The sequence below is a fragment of the Patagioenas fasciata genome, chromosome 23 (assembly GCF_037038585.1).
Source record: "Patagioenas fasciata isolate bPatFas1 chromosome 23, bPatFas1.hap1, whole genome shotgun sequence".
NCBI lineage: Eukaryota > Metazoa > Chordata > Aves > Columbiformes > Columbidae > Patagioenas > Patagioenas fasciata.
Genome location: NC_092542.1, coordinates 1,434,581 through 1,455,635, shown reverse-complemented (window position 1 = coordinate 1,455,635; position 21,055 = coordinate 1,434,581). Strand labels below are relative to the sequence as shown.

Sequence of the window (21,055 nt, the reverse complement as noted above, 5' to 3'; positions counted from 1 at the left end):
GTGCTTCATGTACCGAGGAGATGTGCAGTGCGCTGGGAGCTGTGATGGATGGAAAGGTATAATTTGACCACCTACCACTAACAGCTGAAAAGTAATTGTAAGGGCTGCATGCCTATCAGGATTAATCACTATTCCATTATTGAAAATACCTTCCTTTTCACTCCTGCGGTCCTCGGTGAGGCTCTGGGCATCAGAAGGTGTTTGTTGGTGGTCAATAGGGCTGAGGGTCCAGCTCGGTGCTGCGGCCGCAGCTTTCGCGTGGTGCGGTTCCGGAGCCGTGGACTCGTTGGTAGGAGCCGGAGCAGGGCCAGCGGGTCAGCCACACGGCTCCAGACGCTTTATGGCCCCCCTGTCTGGTCATTTACCTCCAACTGAACTCTGGCGATGGACGTGGCCAAGTGTTTCATTTGAACAAGAAAAAAAAGAGCATTATTGAAAGGGACTGACCTTTCCATCACCCTGTTCTGTCGTCATGGTGCTTTTATAGCATTTCTCTCAACCAGCCCCTTCCCTTTTCTACACCACGGCCATTCCCCTCCTCCTTCTCCTCCCAGGGGACTCGGTGGTTTCTCTTTATTTTCAGACACCTGCCCCGCTGCGCTCGTCCCGTGGATCCTCTGAGCGTCTGGCAGAAGTTTCAATAATCAGCTCTGGTCCATCAGCAAAGCCTGGACGCACCGGGCTTCCCTCTCTGGGTCCCCAGGCGGAGCCTTGCTGAGCTGGCTTAGAGAGACCGAGACCAGCTGAGCCTCGGGAACGGATCGGAGCTCTGAGAGGGGGTTGGACACGGCCCTTGTGCTACCAGAGCGTTTGTTCTACACACAGAGTGGCTTTTAGTTGTAGAGCAGGGAGTCTGGTGCCTTTGCTCTGGTCTGAAATCCATTTTGGTGGTGGGAGATCACCCCGTGGAGCCCAGCAGTCGTTTTCCAGATGGGCTGTGAGGTGTATGGAGGCAAAGGGCTCTCAGCACTGCTGGGGTGATGCCGGCAGAGCCCATCTGCTTGGACACCTGTCCGTAGGTAAGTGAGGGATAGGGAATGTATGGCCGTAGTAAAAGTGTTTGCTAGTCGAGGGCTGAAAATGAGCTGACTTATTTTCCTCGAGCACGCGGTAAGCGTGTTTTTGTCAGTGCGGGGGTAACGGTGACCATTTCCCTTTCAACCTGGCGTACCTGTGGTAAAGTTAAAAGCGCAATGAAAGCGTCATGCTCGTGCGTTCCATAAAGGAAGATTCGGCTCTGTGTGCTCAGAGGTGTAAAACTGGAGTTTGCTCAAACCTCTGATGAACGTTAGAATTCAGTAGTGTACAGCTGATGTTGTGCTTGGGCTGAAATACTCAGATATAATAGAGGTAATACAGATGTGATCTGGCTGCGACATCCGAATACTCAATTGAGCGTTCTCTATAGTGCTTATCTGACCATGTGAAGCATTTTGATTTAAAATCAAGTACAAAGCGGGAGTCCTAAGGGGCTGATTTTGTTCAGTCGCTCAGGTGAAGCCTCGGCTGGCGAGGCAGCTCCGTCCTTGCCCAGCTCGCGCGCCTGCTGGTTTTATTCTGCACCTCTGCAAATGTTGACCTCCGTCGTGATCATCCTTAGCGGGCATGGCTTGAACAGGAGCCAGCGGAGAGGAGGAGGAAGACAAACGCCCCCAGGTGATTCCAGCAGCCATTGATGAGCTGTGGGCGTCCCCAGCCCTGGGGACATGGGCGGGAGGGCCCGGAGAGGTGGTGCTTGCACCAGACACAAACGTGGGTCAGTAATGGCATCTGACATGGAGAAGGGAGGAGAGGGCAGAGAGAACTGCCAGCTCAGCACTCCGCGAGCGGCACCGGGACCGTGCAGGGGGTACCGGTGTCCTCTTTCTGTCCTGGATGGGAATTTGCAGAGTCCTTTCTAGGGAAAAGAGAAAACAAGGGAGTATTTCCTGCAGTAGTTTGCTGCAGACATTTGGAAGGTGCAGGAAGAGGTTTAAAAACTGAATGCTCAACAGGTAGAAGACAAAACTCATGAGCTCCATCTTGAGTTGTTTCCCAGCTGGAATTAATGGTGCTTAACCCTATTAAAGAATTAGGAAAATTAGATTATTTGTTTTTTTTGTTTTCTATGAAAACATTAGTCTCGTTTCTGTAGTGCTTTTTGTTTGAAAATCTCAAACTCCTTTAGATATTCTGATGCTGTTTACACTAATGTAGTTTAATGAAACGTATGCGTTATTTGATTTACCTAAAGCTATTCACATCACTTCAGTAGCAGAGCCAGGAATAAAATACAGTAATCCTGACCCTCGGGCTTTGGAGCTGCAGCAGATAAACAGATCATTCTGCAGTCGTCACAAGGGGACGAGGGAGAGGTGTTGTCTTCTTGTATTTTAGCATTTTTTGCTATGAAAACAGGAGACGGTCACTCCTGGCAGTGCTTGAAGGCCACTTCAGCACCCCACGTTAACAGTTTTGGTTTCAGACGGATAGGCCAAGAAATCGACTATAAAAAGAGTGAAGCTGAGGTGTTTGGGTTTTTTTTGATGGGATTTTTGCCCAGTTTAATATTAATTAAAAAGGAGAAGAAAGAGCACATAACACGAATGCTTTCCCACCCACCTGAGAGCTACCCCAGCTTGAATTCCACAGCAACCCTGTTAGCTCCGCAGTGACTGCCGCGAACAGCGCATGATTTTGGTATCTAATCCTATTAGTCATGACCCAAATCAGCTTTAAAATGGTTAAATGCATAGAAGGGGAGTAGGAGTGGAGTGTCAAGAATAGCTTGGAAGAAGATGTTATCCCACATACCAAGGAGCTGGTGTCTCCAAGGTGTGACTGATGGAAGCGAGGAGGGGACTGAGCTGCCAGGGGGGCTTTCCAAATGAACGGTGACTTCCAGCGGCACGCGCACCTCTGCGTCAGTTGGAAACGTCCCTTGGTGCTCCTGGCGTGGCACTTCCATGGAGCTCAGGAGAAGCTGTTCCTGTTCTACACCTCTGAAAACGATGCCCATTGAAACTGCCAGTGGTTTCTTGGAGTTAGAGAACAGGATCAGGAGCCAGAACCCCGCAGGTCGGGCCCGGGGTGCGTCCCTCGCGGTCTGTTGTGCCCTTCGAAGGTGGGAACGGGGCTGGCGCAGCGCCGGCACCGCTCGGTGGCTCTTCAGACAGGTCGTGGTGGAAGCTGCTGGAAAATCAGGCCTAATTTCTGAAATTAATTGTCACCAAAAAAGCTTTTTTGGCCTTGACGTTTGGTTCACTCTGTGCAGAGCTGTGGAAATGCTGCTCCATTTACATTTCTCACCACCCTGAACCTGCTGTTGTGCTGTCTTTGGGTGGATGGGAAGAACCGCGGACCTGCAGAGCAGCGAGCGCAGAGCTGTAGGAAGGAATCGGGAGCACTGACGGGGTCTGGGGAGCTGTGCCAGGACTTCACGTGTCGGAGTGAAGCGAGTGTCACAAACCCAGCTTCGGGGTGTCTGGTGGTGGTAATGCATTCACATGAAGTGCAGCCCTTAATTCATTTGCATGGCTTAGTTTCTCACCAGCAGCTTTGCATGCTTGCTGGAGGAAAGGTGGCCCTGAAGGCAGCAGATTTTGAAGGTATTTTGACCCCTGACGTTTGCCAGAGAGAGATATTGCTCCGCTTCTGATTTTAAAGGGGAAAGGGAGAGGGTGTAATGGCAGAGCTATCCCTTTAAGGCTTGTGGTTGCCGTCCATGTTTTAATCGCTACTTTGATCTGATTAAACCCTCAGCCACAGAGAAATCAGCTTAGAGAAACATGTCTCCTGTTGAACCTGAGAGCAGCAGCAGCTCAGAGAAGCAAGCCAAGCCAAATACCATTAGAAAAAAAGAAAAGCTTCAGCTCTCACAACCAGCGCGGTGATGCTGTAAATCACAGCGCGCCGCTTTACAACGGGATGTTTCGAGTCTACTGATGGTGGATATCCAAAACAAAACCACCTGCGTGTAGTGTGGTTTCATCTCCTGTGCAAGCAGATTAAACCTGTCCCGAGCATAAGATAAAACCTTCTGGATCTCGCTGGGTTTTTATTCTTGTGCTTTCTCGCCTCTCGATGCGGTGTCAGGAATCAGGTCCGTGTAGGCTGGAGAGGGGGGAGCAGTTCCCATGCTTTGCATGGAGTTGGGGATCCAGTGAACTTTTAATCTTCTTTCAGTCTGTCTGCCTTCTTATTCCACTCAGTCTCCTTTCGAGATGCTCTTCAGATCCATACGTGGGTCTCTTTACCAAGATTACAGCAGGAGAAGTATCCCGTTAAACAACGCAACAAAAGCCCTTCGTGTGTGGATCCATATTAAAGCTGTATGGAGAAATAGAGCCAGGCAACAGCTCACAAAGACATGGGAGAGGCAAGAAGACAAACGTCCCCAACCTGTTGTTTCCCTCAGTGGAGAGAGAGAATAAAGAAAATTGTCTTCCAGAGCTACAGAAGAGATGGAATTCCTCATAGCAAGAAGTAAAATGGTCCTTTTTGGACCATTTTTCCACATGGTGGTCTTGCTGGTCTTCATCCTTGTCTCTCCGTATGCCTGAGCCTGCTTTGGGTGCTGCGCATCCACAGCGAATTACCCGGGAATACACAACGGTGCTGCCCAGCCCAGCGGCTCAGGACCTCGTGCTGAATTTGTCTTCTTGAAAATGACCGGTCGTTCTCCCCTTCCCTCCTTCCAGAAGCCAGGGAGCGTGCGTCTGAGTGCAGATGTTTGACATTTCTCATGCTACCCCACCGATCTGAGCCCTTCATCTGTGTTATCACAATTTCCTGCGCAGGACTCAGTCTGTGGTTATTAAATTCCCTTCTGTGCACGATCCACCCGCACTTCAGCCTCAGTCATTAGGCAGCAATTTCCTGTCCCTGCTGTAGATGGATACGCACCATCTCTTCGCTTGGTTTTTAGAAATCTGTTACACGCTAGATGTGTGCAAACAGCCTTGAAATGCAGGCCCTGTGAAACTACTTGTGTTAGTGAGCGCTGCACACAGGCTGATCCTCGTTCCGCTCGTACCGACGTTACAGCGTTTGCTTTCACGGGCCTGATTTTCCTCATCCTGGGACTTTTTATCAGGGATTTATTGCTAATTTATACCACCACCTTGGTTCTGCTCGGCCCGGCGCGGAAGCCGCAGCCTGTGCTTATGTAAGGCTTTGCTGGCTTTGTTTTGGCGAGCCTGCTCGCGTTGGTTTTAACATCCAGTACGGCTCCAAGTCTGGTGCGTTTCCATTGCTGCATTGTAGGCTTCGGGAGAAAAGTTCAACTCCTAACTGGCTTTGAGGCTTCAAAGTTTCAAACAAGAAGGGAAAACACAAGAGTTGGAAGCCATGGTGATACCGGGGCTGGTTTAGCTCTGGGCCGATGGCCGCGGCGCAGCCGGTGCCGTGTCAGGCGCAGCTCCACGAGAAGAGAGAAGGGGACGCTTCAGCTGGTCCTTGGAGGTCGTGCTCACCGTGCGGTTTGAAAGCCAGTTGTGTTGACAATTAGAAGAATAAAATCCACACCATGGTTGGAAAAAAGGCAAGCGGAGGCAGGGATGCTGGCGTTCCCAGCTCCAGACTTTCTCTCGGCTCCTTTCTTTGTATTCCTGGTCTCAGGCCGCAGTCCAGACTCCGTGGTGCTTTGTAATTAAACCCAAGTTTTGGAGGTTCTGTGGAGTTCTGGTTGCCCACCAGGTCACACTGGGTCTGGTTTCCATCAGGGAATATTTCGGTGCAGTTACCCCTGGAGGAAGCCTGGGAACAGACGGACCATTCATATCGAACAGATGACCGAGCCTTAGAAAAACCCTTTTTGTCTATTAAGCTTATGGCTCAGATATTATGAAAATGGCTTAATAATGTGCCCTAGCATTTATACCACACTATTTTCTTACTTTAATTTTCCAGGCAATTAAAAATAATTGAAACTTAGTGCCAAAGGCCCTGAAGATATACTTTTTCTTTCACATAAGCTTATTTTCATACTTGTGAGGTCACCAGATATTTATGTGACCGTCTTTATAGGGGTCAGGCGCGTTCCACACACAGAATGGGGGCGTGGAAGAGAACTCATGTTGTAACCAGAAAGTGAGAAGTGAGAGAGAAAAACCACTGGATGTTGTGTCCGGTGGGTGTTCATATTTATTGTCTGGGCACAACAAACATAACTCATTATACATACACCAACCCAGGCCTAAATTCTGCAGTTCACCAAAGTACTAAAAGTTAATTTGTGTTTAAAGCCTATTAATTCTGACCAGATGCGAACAGCAGTTTGAATGCTGTGTCAGCTCTGGAGACCGAATTGGGGCAGCAGATCCCTCGGGGGATCCCCTGCGCCCCTTTGGGTGCTGCTCATGGTCTGGCACCCCGGGAACCCCCGTGGCAATGGGAAGAAATGCAGCGGGGAGAGAGGTCGGGAACTGAATTGGTAGGTGCAGGCTGTATATAGGCAAACCCTCTCTAATCTCTCCTATTAATAGAGCTGTAGCAGACAGAACCCATGTGGCTGCGCGGTCACGCTGCACTGGGATATTGCTCAGCCGGTTCTCCCCTAAAGGCTTAAAATCCATCACGTTACACAAGAGCAGAAAGTGTCCCAGATTTCCCCCTCCTGTCCAGCCCGTTCCATGGCCGTTTTTCCCTTCAAATCATCTTTTGCTGCCTCATTTGACGGTCTGCAAAATAGGGATTTTGAAATATGTTGTGTATCTCTCTATGTGTGCTCACATACGTTCTCTGGGCATTTCCTCTTAGATCGCTTGCCTGTAGTCAAAAGGTGAGTTTATGTTGGAAAAAAAAGGGTGGTCTTTTATCGATTTTTTGTATATTGAGTGAGACGGTTTGCGAACGGCGGCTTCTTTGGTGCTGCTGTTCCTCTTGATCATCACTGTAGGGTAATATTTTGCTCAGTAATTTGAATTTGTTGGTAACTGTTGCAACCGTTCCTCTTTTCTCAGTGTTACCAGCCCTTTGGAAGGACAAAAGCCCTTTTCTAAGTGTGTGACTCCTGCCTGGTGAACGTTCTCGCTAAAATTAGTTCTATTTAGACAAGTCACTGGCTGGAACACACAAGCGGCTTCCAGAGCAAACCCTTGGTGGCCGCAGCACTGCCCAGCACTGCGGGGAGGAGCGAGCCCAGGGCCTTCCTCGCTCCTCCTCCTCGCTCCTTCACTCCGCTCGGGTGGAAAGAGCATGTGCTGCTCATTTCTAAAGGCAGCAAAAGCAGCTTTGGAAGTCTAAGACTGTAATAGGTTGTCTGCCTTTATCCTTGGAGCTCTGGGGAGGTTTCAGAAGTAATAACTGTTACTTAAAGGAGATGAGCTTCTTGTGGCTTTCTTAGAATCGTGGAGCACGTTAGTTGTGGGGTGCTTAAGGAAGCATCTGCCCATCTGCAGCTTTCAAACATTCTGTAAGCAAAGAATTGAGCTTTTTCCTGTCTTCTATATACGGGTGGTGAGAAGTTACCCCTCAAAACTTGTGTTGGTACAGAAATGGCCTGGACTGACAAGACATGAAGGAGGATCAAGTTGTTTTTAATGCTATTAAATTTGCTCGGTATCTTACTTAAAGCTATTGGCACCTAAAATATCCTTAACTGTGTGGTTGCTGCTCTTCTCCTTCAGACAAAAGACACCAAGCTCCAGCAGGACGGGGCTGTAACCGTGGTGGTAAATTAGCGCGTCGCCCTCAGAGCCGTGAAACCTGTGAGCACAGCTCGTGCTTGGGAAAGGTGCCAAAGCAAGAGGTGAAAGCCATTTGAAGCCAAGAGGAAGAGGTTCTGAAGAGCAAACGGGTCTCTGTTAACAAGTGCCTGTCCTTGTAGTTAAGACAAAAAGTGGGGATGCTGGTGGCTTTGGTTGCATCGCGGTGTGGAATGCGGGGAGGTCCCGTGCCCTGGGGAGCTCTGTGGGCACACGAGGAGCTGGGGGAGAACCCGAATCGGGGGCCCAGAGCTCGGCCGGGTCTGCAGGGCTGGGACAGGAGCACCGGGTGAGCCCATGGGTGCAGAGCTCCCGCTCCCCTCCCGGCTCCATCAGCTGGGTGCTGAAGCTCATCAGGCATTAGTTGGTATTTGGGGAAGAGCTCCGTGCCTGGTAGAGAGCTGATATTAGTGGAAATCACAAGGGGAAGACTCGTTCTTTTATGTAACATCAGAAATTAAAATGGGATTCTTGGCCGGCAGAGTGGCCGTGTCTCCACGATGCAGGAGCTGGTGCCTTGGAGAGAGCTGGGCGCTGGAGCTGAAGTGCAGTTACAGCGAGAGAGCCTGGTTTCATTTCAAAGAAACTCCGAGGAGGTTTAGTTCACAAACAGCTTTAGAATTCCCAGAACCGTGACCCCACAAACAATCCAGCAGGGGCTGGGTGCAGCAGGTCTGCTCAGAGGGGAAATTTGGATTCTCCTTGGTGAATCTGGTGGCACAACTTCCGTCAGCTCCAGTTACAGCCTGGTTTGTACTGGTCTCGGCCACTGGCTCGGCTCGACCGGTGGGAAGCGTGAGCCGAACTTCTGGGGTTTGTTTTGTTTTAAACCACAGGGCAGGGAATTCTTTTCAAGCTGTAACTTTGAAGTTTCCACTGGAAGGACAAAACAGACTTTTAGCCAATGGAAAAGAGGCTTCCAGTTGCACCAGCCAAGAGCCAGCACACAGTACCTCGCCTAACAGATCCCCAGCTCCCTTTGCAGATGTTTCTTCAAAAGAAGAATAAGAAATCCGAGGGTGAAATTTGAAATTTGAGGGATTTGACGCTGACGTTGAGATAGCGACAGCCGCATTTGCACGTGGCTTTTGCTCTGCTTCTGGCTCTGCGTGGCTTGTTTCAGTTTTCAGATTTACAAGCAGAACAACGAAATAAAAGAGTGAGGGTCGGGGTCGGGGCTTCACCGCCTGGTTGAACCGGCGGGGCGGTTTTCCTCACTGCGAGGAAAAAGCGAGCGGCAGGGAAGCCTCGGGTGGAGGAGGAATCCCAGGTTTACCGACCTTGGTGCAAGAGAGGAGCGATGAGATTTATTTGCGTTTCCTCCCCCCATTTCAGAATCAGGTTTCTGGGTTCGGGGCTGCCGGAGGTCGTTGCTGGTTTCACCGGAGGCGCGGTGCTGTTCGCTCGGCAGACGTCGTCTGGCCTGGGCTTTGTACTAAAACAACAAAAGGAACGAAATGTTGAGACAGCAGAGAAGTCTTTTTGTTTTATGCTAACCAAGAAGCCTTGAAAACAGATGGTGGCTTACACTATGTATTCTAGAAAATCATTTGAACTTGCCTTTGCGAAATACATTCATCAAAGAGCACTCTGTAGGAATTTGCTTTAACCCGAGATAGTGTCTGAAATAGTCCCTTTTCACCTCTTCTGTTGCGGATTTTGGGATGTGATTCCATAGACATTAAAGGTGTTTGCAGAGGTGGGAGAAAAACTGAGTTCCCGATTCTTTAAGGCAAACTTCGTACAGTACAGCGTGACTAAGACATCACCTCTTTAGACAGCGTCCTTTGAGAACAGCTGGGCGTTTGTGTTCGCTTGGCTGTGTGATGGAGAATGGGGCCCTGGCACGGCCCGCAGGTCCCGGTGGGGAACGGGGACAGAGCGGCTTGGTCCTGGGAGGGGTTTCACGGCTCCGTGATCGCGCTCAGCTGCGGTTTGTGCGGGTCCCCGCGGTCGGGCTGGGGGACACACTGGGGGACACACTGGGGGGCACACTGGGGGACACACTGAGGGACACACTGGGGGCCACGCTGGCAGCAGCGCGGTGCTGCCAAGGCAGGAATAGCAGGCGAATACTTCCCGTAATCACAGGTCCCAAAATGACAGGGTAAAACGAGCACTTGTGCTTCACCAGAGCGCTGAAAAATGGGAAGATGGAACGTCTGGACCCGCGCCCAACGAGACCTAAATTGTAAAAGAAAAATAAAACAAATGCTGCCTGCACTCCCCGGAACTGACACTGCAATGTGGTGGGTTTTTTCTCTTTTAAATATATACAGTAGACGAGCAGTTAATCTTCTTACAGCTCTGTAGAACAGCATTATTTTTAGCTTTTTGTATTATCGAGACAACCCTCCGTCGCTTTCAATCTGTAGCTGAAGATCTTTAGTTTTTTAATCCATGTGAAAGTGCAGCCCTCGTAAAGACCTCTAATACCTTGTTAATCATTTCTGGCCCACGTCACAAAGAGGCTTTAGGAAGCAAGTGTTGTACCCATCAGTTCATGTGCTCGTGGAGACCCGAGGGGTGCAGATAAAGGGCCTGTTTCCCACATGGAAAATACCTCTCCTTTTGTATTTTTTAATTTGATTTTAACTAGGAATGTGAAGGGAATCTCGAGGCAAGTGGAGGAGCACAGAGCTCACTCTGTTCTCCTGTGGTTCTCCTGTGGTTCTCTGGTCAGACCCAGACCTGCAGCTCATAAAGGCACCGTGTGGGGAATCCCGAGTTCAGGAATTGTGGTCTCGGTAACCTCCAGAAGTAGCTTTGAATATTTGTCATTGGGAAAGGTCCATTTCTTCTGAAATGCCGCTTTACAAGGTTGTGTAACACAGCGCCGTTGTTGTACCCCCAGGAGCCTGAATGAGATGTAGGGCGCTGCACTAAACAACACTTGGGTCCTGCTGGAGGAAGAGTAACCACACAGTGCCAGGGCTTTTTGTGCTGAAAATACAAGTGTGCATCCTTCTCTTCCGAGCAAAAGTAGACGATAAACCTCATAGCACCCTTTAAAAATGGGCAACTAATGTCACGCATTTTAAATCCACAGGTGAGCTGAGTTTAAGTAACTGGTCCATGGTCACACAAGTGAACCATAAAACCATTTGGAATAGAACCTGAAAGTTCTGTCCGTTCGTTGCCATGGGGAGAGGGGTGGAAATGATTTGAAAAACATATTAAGTACCAAGCAGATCATTTTTAATGGGAGCAGGAGGACCTGGGAGAAGCGGCGGGTCCGTGGTGCTGGGCCGGCGATGCTGGCGGTGAACCGGTGAAACCTGCCGCCAGCGCTTTGCTCTCTGGTGTATTCTGATCTTGGGCTGTCTGACACGTTCTGAACCCCAGCAGTCTCTCTCTCCCTGGGGTTGCTCCGGGCTTGTATCAGACCGGCGTCTGGGCTTGTGGTTTGCGCCCCTAATGAGAAAGCTGCTTAATTTTCACACCCCGGCGAGCGGAGCGGGGGCAGGAAGCTCCACCCGTTCTCATGGTGTAACTGAACTCTGCTCCGGCGGCAGCAATAGCTTGAACACAAAGCTAGCACGCTATCTATAGATTTACAGCCCTTTTTTACATCTCGCCTGCTCCGGTTCTGCGTGCTCTTCTAGCTGCGCAGTTTGCAATGGAGATGGTTCTGATTTACGGAAGAGCGAGGAATGCAAAATAGAGTTCTTCAGCCTCCCAGTATTTTCCCAAGCAATTTTTCTGAGAGACTGAAATACAGTTTTCTCTGTGTTGGGATAGTTTGATAGCTTTGGGGGGTCATTTAAAGGTGAATTTCTGACGCTGGAAGCGCACACGCTTGGCGATGCGCGCCTTCCCGCACGCTCAGAGGGTCAGTGGAGCTGTGGTTCGTTGACTTTCCCATTCTGCAGGATTGGGTTTGGTTCAGGAAAGGTATTTTGGTAGAACCTGAGGCACCAGGAGCCGTATCCGTGAGCCCCCCAAATCACTTAATGTAAGGGTTTTTCTGTTCTGTGCTGCAATGCAAAGTGACATTTAGGATGTGTGCGGAGCGGGTGCTGGGCTCTGGGAAGGCTTCGCTTTGGGGGAGCAGAGGGTCACAAACTCTCTCTCCTGATCTCATGGTTAATTACCGCGGTGCTTAATTGAAGGAGAAGATTTGCTCAGACATGTCAGATGTGGCGCTGGTTGGCTGGAGGCCAGGCCGGGCTGCTGATCCCGTTTGCCGTAAGATGGCTGACGTCGAAGTTCACGTGCCCAAATTTCCCTTCGGAATGTGCTTTTTAAAGTCTTTTTTTTAGCTACTTATAAATCGTTCTGTTTTGCCTCAAGAATCAATTGCTTCAGGAAACAAGAGTTCAAAAGCTGAAGTGAATGTTTCACAAAGCATCTCTGGGCCCACTTGGTATCCCAAAGTTTCTTATGGGAAGGTGCATGTAACAAACCACCCTGCCCAGCGCAAAGCCCCTTGGACAACGAGTTATTGAGTTGCCTGCAGTGGAGGAAAAACTGCATAGGAAACAAGGAAATATTTATTTCAGTTTTCTAGGGTTTTGGTTCAAGTTGTTCATAAGCCATTTGTGAAGACGGCAAAAAAGCGACATCGGATTTTCTTTTGCAACTGTGTGTGTTTCGTTACTTGGCAAAGAGAGAAAATGAAACAAAACCATCCCCATTTGAGGCAGTTTGGTGGTTCGCTGGCTGGGTTGGAAGTGCCGGAGGGGGTAGATCGGTGCCTGGAGTCCGTCCGGGAGTGGGATGGAGCGGGTGAGTCACACAAAGAGGAGGTTTTGTGTTGGGTATCTTGTCTTGTTCCGCATCTCAGCGTCCTCCTGCCGTCGCCAGCAAACCCGCTGCTGCCTGTTGCGGTGTCAGAGCAGCCCCGACCCGCTTTGCACCTTTACGGGGCGTTTTTGAGGAGTTTGCAGCGCACCCGCGGTGTTTCTGCAGAGCGGACAGAAGGGTCCAGCGCATGTCTGAGAGCAGGATGGCAACGGGCTGGCTGCAGGTTGTGGTCAGAAGGCGCCTGCGTCATGAGTTTCGGAGCTCAGCCTCCGTTTCCTGACCGAGCGACACCTCGTGCCTCAGGGTGTCGTGGACCGCCTGGGAAGCTGCTGGAGCTGCCGCATTTTTCCATTGTTCCAATGGAACCGGAATACACGGTGGGTTTTTTAAAGCGTGAGCTGAGAGGCGGCTCCTGTCCCGACCGGCAGGTGGTTCGTGTGAACCGGACGGCACCGTGGATGGGACGCAAACTGGGGGAGGTCACCAGGGCTCAGAATGGTGTTGGCAGCGGCCTTGGTTTGAGCCCTGCAGCTTTACCACCCCAGACAGCTCTGCTTCCTTAGGAGAAATGAAGGGTCCTGTGGCGGGAGAAAAATATAAATGCCCCGTTTAGCAGCTGCTTTTTTCTCCCCTTTTTTCACCCCGTTTACATCTCTTTATGGGGAAAGCAAAAACCTGTTTTCCCCCATGCATAGGCCTCGTTTACTGCTTTTTTTTCCCCCTAGCAGCAGCTTGTGTTTTCAGATCAATACTGGCTCCTGGCAACTAAAGGTTAAGCATCATTTCCCAGGTCTGCCGAAAGGTTTCGTGCTCAGCGCCCTCCTGCTCCGCGGTGTCAGCGATTGAGAGGGCAGAGAGGGGGACAGGGCGAGCGCTGCGGGGGGACGCGATCTCTTCAGAACGCAGAGCAGCCCCCCGTGCCGACTCCTGTCCCTCCGTGCTGTCCCGAGCGGTGTCCCCGGGGGACGCGGTGCTGACCCAGCGGCCGAACAGAACGCCCCGCGGCGCTGGGGGCCGCGCCGGGCCCTGCCACCTGTTGCCTTTTCCATTCCAACCCCTCCCTCCCGCCGGCCCCCTCCCCACTCGCTCACCAGCCCCACTGGGTCGGGGTGGGAGCAGGAGCCGCTTGCCAAATACCTTTCGAATGCTGTCACTAATTCTGCACAGGCAGCATCTCCGAGAGCAAAAACAAATCTTTTCCAAGGCATTGTCCTGCGCTTTCTACAGAAAGCGTTCAGAAAAGCCTGTTCTGAGTCGACTTAGGCGGGAGGGACCGTGCCATGGCCTGAAGCTGTGCCCGGGGAATCTGCAAACCCGTCGGAGCTGCGTTTGGCACCGGCACGGGCTGATTTAGTGCTTGGGGTTACACATCCACACGCCCATGCCATTCCTCTCCATCCTACACATGCAAAGCTGCCCTGGGCTCCGCGGTGCCAGGGAACGTTTCCTGAGGCCTGGGGTGGCGGTGGCAGGACGCGGAGCCACTGGGATCGCAGGGACTGAAGAGTCATTTGGAGGAGCCATCCCTGAGTTCCCAATTTAAGATGCCCCGAAGGGACCTGATTTTCAGAACACGAGACGTTGGCAAATGAGCTCTTTTCTTTCATTGGCAAATAGACCTGGTTTTGAAGCATTTCAGGCTCTCCAGATGTTGCCCTGCCCGTGTTTTACACACACACCTGTATAAATACTTGTTTGCCCACAAAAATCACAGTAAGGTGTAAGGGTGAAAGAAACAAACGCAAATATGCGCGATCGCCAGATAGTGCAGGACAGTCCTGCCGGGGGGGGGAAAGGTGGAGAGCTGGGGGTCTCAGAAAGGAAAGAAAGCAAAAGGCGTCGGAACCGCGGGTGTGTTTGTCTTGCTCTTTCTAGTCGTGATGCACAAGGTCCAGAACGTTCTCCCCGCGCTGTTTGCGCTGGCAGCCTCAGGCTGGTGTCCCCCGCGCACCAGTTAAACCAGTAGTTACCAATTTTTTTGCAAGCCACGCTGGGACTATAGGAATTTTATTCCTTCGCAGTGTTGAAGGAAAGGGGTTTCGCTTGCCAAAGGGCTTTCTTATGCTTGAGGATGATTTATGGGCCAAGCTGAGCCACTTGTGGAAAAGGCAAAGCAGCTCTTGGCAGCACCCCCAGAATCCACCGCAGCTGTGGGGCAGTGAAGTCATCGGCATAACAACCACTGCAAACAGAATAACAAAGTCTGCTCTGTTCTCCTTTAAAATCATCTTTCCAGTTCAGCAACCACATTAAACCTTACCTTTCTGCATACAAAAATCATAAAAGGCAGATAGTTCTGTGCAGGATGGTGTGAATGTCTCCCTTCTGTTACTGCCCACCCCTCCTGCGCTGTCGGTGCTCTCCTGGAGTATTTCGAATGAAGGAATGGAGCTGCATTGTGTCATAATTTGTGCCTTGTTTTCACTCCTTTGTTTTCCCTCAGGTTTAAAAACGCAGAAAAAATTCCCAGTGTGTGTTTCTTTTCCATACAGAACTTGCTTTGCCTTGTAACCTGTTTCTAAGCTGATGGCAAAATTAGTAGCTCTCTCTCTGATTTTTCCTGCCTGTCTTTGTTTCAGGTCTCCTCAGATCCTCCTGCTTCCAAAAAGCCCAAAATAGATGACTCTGCTTCCCAGGCTCCAGCTTCTACTGAGAAAGAAAAGCAGTCCAGTTGGTTACGGTCCTTATCCAGTTCATCTAATAAGGTGATTGCTGAATATTTTGTAACTGAAAGATCAAACTAGCATGTAGCATCCCTCTGCTGAAACCAGAAGAGAAAATGAGAGGAAGAACTTGCCCAGGTTTTCCAGGTTAATCACATTTCTGTCCTTTTCCTGAGCTCTGTGCCCTCCGGTTTCCTCCGGTGCTCACTGACCCCAATGGTGACACTGACACAGGGAATTCCTGCCCGTGACACTGAACAAACAGGCAACTCCTGACTGTGACACTGGAACAGGCAATTCCTTCCTGCCTTTGAGGCACAAGGATCCTGAAGGACTCAGGAGCCTTTTGTGGCCTCTGCAAACTACACATAACTTACGGGCAAAGGAAACGCGTGCGGTTTTACTTGGGTACATTCGCCTCTGCTGGCAGAGCCTACTAAGGGGGTCCTGGCCGTGGAGGGGGAGCATACAGATAGCAGAATGTGTGCTGAAAAGCATCACTGGCTCTGCACTGTAATTCAGAGTTTGAAAGGGTTGTGTGTCCCTGGTTTTCTTCGCAGAGCATCGGCTGCGTGCATCCCCGGCAGCGCCTCTCGGCTTTCCGGCCCTGGTCCCCCGCCGTGTCGGCAAACGAAAAAGAGCTCTCGCCGCACCTCCCCGCGCTGATCCGAGACAGGTGAGGGAGGGGATGGGGATGGGGACGGGGACAACGGGGATGGGGACGGGGACAGGGACGGGGATGGGGATGGGCAGGGGACGTGGCAGCGGCTCTGGGGCCTCAGCCGACAGCAGTTGCTTTGCGTTTGTGCCCTTGCGCTGTTACCGGTGGATCTGTCCCTCAGTCAGTCCGTGAGGATCAGGGTAAAAAGCATTTGCAGCTGCAGAGTTTTAATTTGCAGAAGGGAAACAAAGAATGAGCGTTGATATTCTGTGCATTCATGAAATAGGCTTTCTAAGGTGAAACATTGCATAGGAGTCTGAAACGGAGGCTGCTCCGGTGAACTTCCCATCATTTTGGGGACAGTCTTCAGAAGTTCCTGGGCTTCTCTGGTTAGAGGAAGATGGAGTTCGGGATGGGGACGTAGCTGAGCTGGTACACAGCGGGCCGGCTGGTGTCACAGCGGGAGGTGCCGGAGCGGTCGCTCCTCACTCTGCCGGACTTGAGCTTTTCAGTCTGAAAAGTTTTGTGCCGGATTTCTCTGGAACGTTTGACTGAAGTCACCAGGTGCTTTTAGGGGGTGTTGTGGAGAACACACTGAGCTGCCCTTAGGAACAAGTTGCTTAGAAGCTGTAGAGATTTATTTAAAGAAAAGAAAGAGCACCAGGACAGCGTTGCTCTTACACAGGGTTTTCCGTCAGGGGGAGCGGGCCGGCCGCTGCGCGGGTGTTGTGGGAGAAACCCACCCGGTTAAGGCTTGGGAAATAAACCTTGAGCAGGTTCAGGAGAAACTGTGGTAAATGACTGAAGATACATCAGGTAGTAGATGCTGAATGGGAGTTGCAAAGACAGGCTTTTCTGTGTGTTTTGTAAAATTCTGTGTATTTGGCGCCCCAATGGCGCTGTCCTTTGGGAGAGGTTTGGTGTTTTTAACTGGTTTTACACACTCTGCAGGCTGGGTCAAAAATCAAAGGCTTTTGCGCTCCCTTTCTGCAGGAAGGGCCATTTCCAGGTTTGCAAAACGTTTGTGGATAGAAGTAAAACTGCAGTTCAGTAAAGCAATAACGCGGGAAGATGAGGACAAAACATCGCTGTGGTTTTTAGGCTCGGGGAGATCTCATCTCTTTGGTGCTCTTAGGTTATGTGGCACTTCCAGTTTGATCTGTTCTGAACCGAATGGAGATTGACTGTACAAAATGAGTGCAAAACGCTCAGTAAATAAATAGGCAGGTGTAAATCAGTGGAACTTCACTGTCACTTGCGGTTTGTGCCTTGGGATTGGGAAGCATTTCAAAGCCAAGAATATGACTGTTCCCTCCTTCCTTTTGCCTCCCCGTCCGAACCAGCTTCTACTCCTACAAAAGCTTTGAGAATGCGGTGGCCCCCAACGTGGCGCTGGCCCCCCCGGCGCCCCAGAAGCTGCTCAGCACCCCACCGTGCGCCAGCGCGGCGCCGCGGGGCAGCGAGGCCGGCGCTTCGGCAGCGCCGCGCCGGAGGAAACCGCCCCCCGAGAACGCGGCCGGGCCCGAACCCCCGCCCGCACCCCCTGCCGCCGCCGCCGCGCCCGAGGAGGACAAGGAGTCAGAGGCAGAAATCGAAGTGGAAACCAGGGAAGAATGTAAGTGACGGTTTTATCTGCCCTCGCCGGGCTTTGTTTGTGCTGGGTGTTGCTGTTACCCGCGGGAGCTGGCTGTTCAGCTTCTGTTGTGATTAAATACAATAAATATAATACTGCATCTCTTGTGATTAAATGTAATAAATATAATCCTGCGTCCGCAGAGTTGAATGCTAAAGCAGAGATCAAGGGCCTGGATGTGCTGAAAGCAGCATTCCCGTATTGGCCCTCTCAGCAAAAGGTGAGGGAAGACACTGGTGTCACCTCATTAATGTCACTTAGATCATTCTGCCGCTGCCCTTGGTACCTTCGGGCTTCGCTCAATGCGGGCAGTTTATGCAAAAAGAGAACATTTTACCCCCTGAAAATGGCAGGATCATGTGGGTTTTCCTGAAGGAATCTGTTCCTTCACACCCGTGAAGCAAACACGTTTGTGACATAAGTCACAATTCAAGCGAATTGGAACGTGGTGCCGTAAGTCAGTCAGGTTTGCATTTTTACCACATTTCAAATACCAGAGTATAAAATGGGTAATTCTTTCTTCCGTTTTTTATTGAACATCATCTCCCCTGTACAAAAGGCCCTCGGCACATGTTGAGTTACATTCGCTTTAGGCGTCTTGTAGTGACTTCTCGACGTTGCTGTTTTGCAGTCACCTCCTCCTTGTCCTCGCTCTCCTCCCCGTCCTTCACCTCATCCAGCTCGGCCAAGGACATGAGCTCCCCGGGGATGCCGCCCCCGGCCCCGCTGGGCAGCGCCCTGGAGGCCGCGGCGCACCCCGAGCCCCCCAGCAGCGGGCTGGAGGCGGAGCTGGAGCACCTGCGGCAGGCGCTGGACGGCGGCCTGGACACCAAGGAAGCCAAAGAGAAGTTCCTCCATGAAGTGGTGAAGATGAGGGTGAAGCAGGAGGAGAAGCTCAACGCCGCCTTGCAAGCCAAGCGCAGCCTGCACCAGGTAATCCCCGGAACGTGGCTTTTGGGACCGCGGGCTGCGAACGCTCTGCCAGGTGGAACCCGTGAGGTGGGCTCGTGTAGAAAAGAATTGCCTCGTTTTTCCCAAATAGCAACAGCCTTTGCTGCTGCACTGTTTGGAAAGTCAGCTGGGAAACCAAAGTATATACAGGAACCATTCCTACATTTTTAAGCTTGCCACCTGTTTTTGCCGTAGGGTGTAAATCCATGGTTACCAAAATCAACATCTTTTCATTACTGAAAAAATCTCCTAGTCCAGCAGAGTTTATTGTGTTTTCATTTCCCTGGACTAGAAACGTTTGTGTCCTTACGGAGGCTTTATCTGGATTTTTATAAGATGTGTAAGGATCCTGCCTTGCCCGGCTGGGGCGGAGTTCTGGAGCACAGACCAGCGCTGCTCAGGGGCTGAACGCGGCTCTCGGTGGAGCTTCCCGTGATCCGCAGGGTGGTTTGTGCTTCGTTCAGTGAACAGGCGCCTTATTTCTGGAAACCCTTGGTAGATCGGTCGTGTCAAAGATGGGCGGTCAGCGCCGCTCTGGGCGCCAGCTCATCCCTGCGCCCGGACACAGCGGCGCGGGAACCTCTTGGGATTTGAGCTGGGCCGAATGTAAATATTTACAAGTAATGCATATTTAAAGCTCATTTTTAAATATCTAAACTTAAGAACACAGCGTGTACTTAAAGCGAAGCAGGAATGAGGTGAAGCAGTGGATGAAGCAGCATGGAGTGCTGAGGCGTCGGATCAAGCGGCACCTCGGGGCGGAGGGAACAGGGGCTCCGGGCAGTTCTGGCTGTGGCAGCTGTGGGTTTGCGGTTCAGCACAGGCCGTGTGCCGGTGCCATTGGCACCATTGGTGCTGTTCGAGCTGTTTGCCGGTGCCATTGGTGCTGTTTGTGCTGTTTGCCGGTGCCATTGGTGCCGTTTGTGCTGTTTGCTGGTGCCGTTTGTGCCGTCAGCCGGTGCCATTAGTGCTGTTTGTGCTGTTTTCCGGTGCCATTGGTCCTGTTTGCCAGTGCTGTTGGCGCCGTTTGTGCCGTTAGCCGGTGCCATTGGTGCTGTTTGTGCCGTTTGCCGGTGCCATTGGTGCCGTTGGTGCCATTTGCCGGTGCCATTGGTGCTGTTCGTGCCGTTTGCCGGTGCCATTGGTGCTGTTTGTGCTGTTTTCCGGTGCCATTGGTCCTGTTTGCCAGTGCTATTGGCGCCGTTTGTACCGTTAGCCAGTGCCATTGGTGCTGTTTGTGCCGTTTGCCAGTGCCATTGGTACCATTGGTGCCATTTGCCGGTGCCATTGGTGCTGTTTGTGCCATTTGCCAGCGCCATTGGTGCCGTTTGCCAGGGCCATTGGTGCCGCGGGCTCGGCCGAGCTCTCCACGGCCGGGCTGGGAACCGAGAGTGTCAGGAGAGCCAATTTCCCATGACCCGCCTGCCGCGTTGCTGAACAGAAACACGTTGCTGTGACAGAGAGGAAATGCTGCTTCTGGGGAAAAAAATGGAACTTTAGTTTCTGATTTAACCATTTAGGGGACGGAGCTTTAGTGAGCGCGTTTTGTGCTTAGGATGAACGTGTCTTTTAACAACAGCTTCTTAAAAACTTGTGAGCTTCTTGCTTTGTTACCTTCAGGTTCCTTATCTTTGTCACTTCAGTTAATGGTGCTCTCTTGCATTTGAGATTTCGAGGGTAAGGAAGGGGTCGGTGAGAGGGGCCGTTAGCAGAGCAACCCGTGGTTCCCATTCAGCCAAAGGTTTAACACAGAGTTTTCCAGCTGTTGTGCCAGAGCCTTGGGGCTGCACAGCGGTGACCCCGAGCCAACCAAGATTGCCCGGAGTTAGAAAAAAGATACATAATTTTGGTTTTTTCTCATACTTGCCTTAAATGTTGTTTTTGCAAGGGGGGATTGATAAAATGGAACCGATTACTGATTTCTCCAGCAGGTAGTAAACTTTCTTGTGCAGCTTTGCAGTGCACAAAGGGCATCACAAACCGCATTGATCATGACGAGTCTTTGGTGTCTCGAGTTAACACACAGGCGCTGCAGTTGGTTTGTTTGGAACTCGGAGCCGCGCGGAGCATATTCCTCGGAGCTCTCTCCAACTGCACTTCATCTTTATTCACTCCCAGATGGTCACAGCTATTTTGCTTGACAAAGCGAAGTGTGGCTGTAGCATATTGCTTTACGTTGTCCGAGAATTCAGGGGATCTTGAGCGTAGGATCTCGTGGTGATTTAAAGGGGAAAAGCTCGTACAGAAGGAGCTTTAGACATGAGCCGTCTCGGTCGTAACCCGGAAGGTGGGAGCTTCGTTTGGATCGCGTCCCTCGGGGCCCATTTCCCTGCGCGGTTCAGTGCCGGCTCCTCCGTTCTCACAGCCGAACTGCTCTTGTGTTCCAGGAGCTGGAGTTCCTACGGGTGGCTAAAAAAGAGAAACTGCGAGAAGCAACAGAGGCCAAGCGCAACTTACGGAAAGAGATCGAACGTCTGAGAGCCGAGAATGAGAAGAAAATGAAGGAAGCCAACGAGTCCCGGATACGACTGAAGCGGGAGCTGGAGCAAGCCAGGCAGATCCGGGTGTGCGACAAGGGCTGTGAAGCCGGGCGGCTCCGCGCCAAGTACTCGGCCCAGGTGAGACCCCAAGGCTTCTCATTCGGGTGGATCTGGCACTGAGGAGGTGTCATATCTGCACAATTAACTTGTGTGTGGTAACGAGCCTGAGTTAGGGC

General features: G+C 51.3%; 1 protein-coding gene across 2 annotated transcripts in view; it reads left to right on the top strand.

Annotated features, from left to right (window-relative positions):
* SKI (SKI proto-oncogene) overlaps positions 1 to 21,055 on the top strand; it is an 85,850-nt gene that overhangs the window by 58,933 nt on the left and 5,862 nt on the right. For both annotated transcript variants that reach the window (XM_071798593.1, XM_065854955.2), the window contains 5 exons: positions 15,011 to 15,136; positions 15,655 to 15,770; positions 17,099 to 17,370; positions 18,020 to 18,321; positions 20,727 to 20,957. In XM_071798593.1, coding sequence (XP_071654694.1) covers positions 15,011 to 15,136; positions 15,655 to 15,770; positions 17,099 to 17,370; positions 18,020 to 18,321; positions 20,727 to 20,957 — 1,047 coding nt within the window. The remainder of the gene's footprint in view (positions 1 to 15,010; positions 15,137 to 15,654; positions 15,771 to 17,098; positions 17,371 to 18,019; positions 18,322 to 20,726; positions 20,958 to 21,055) is intronic.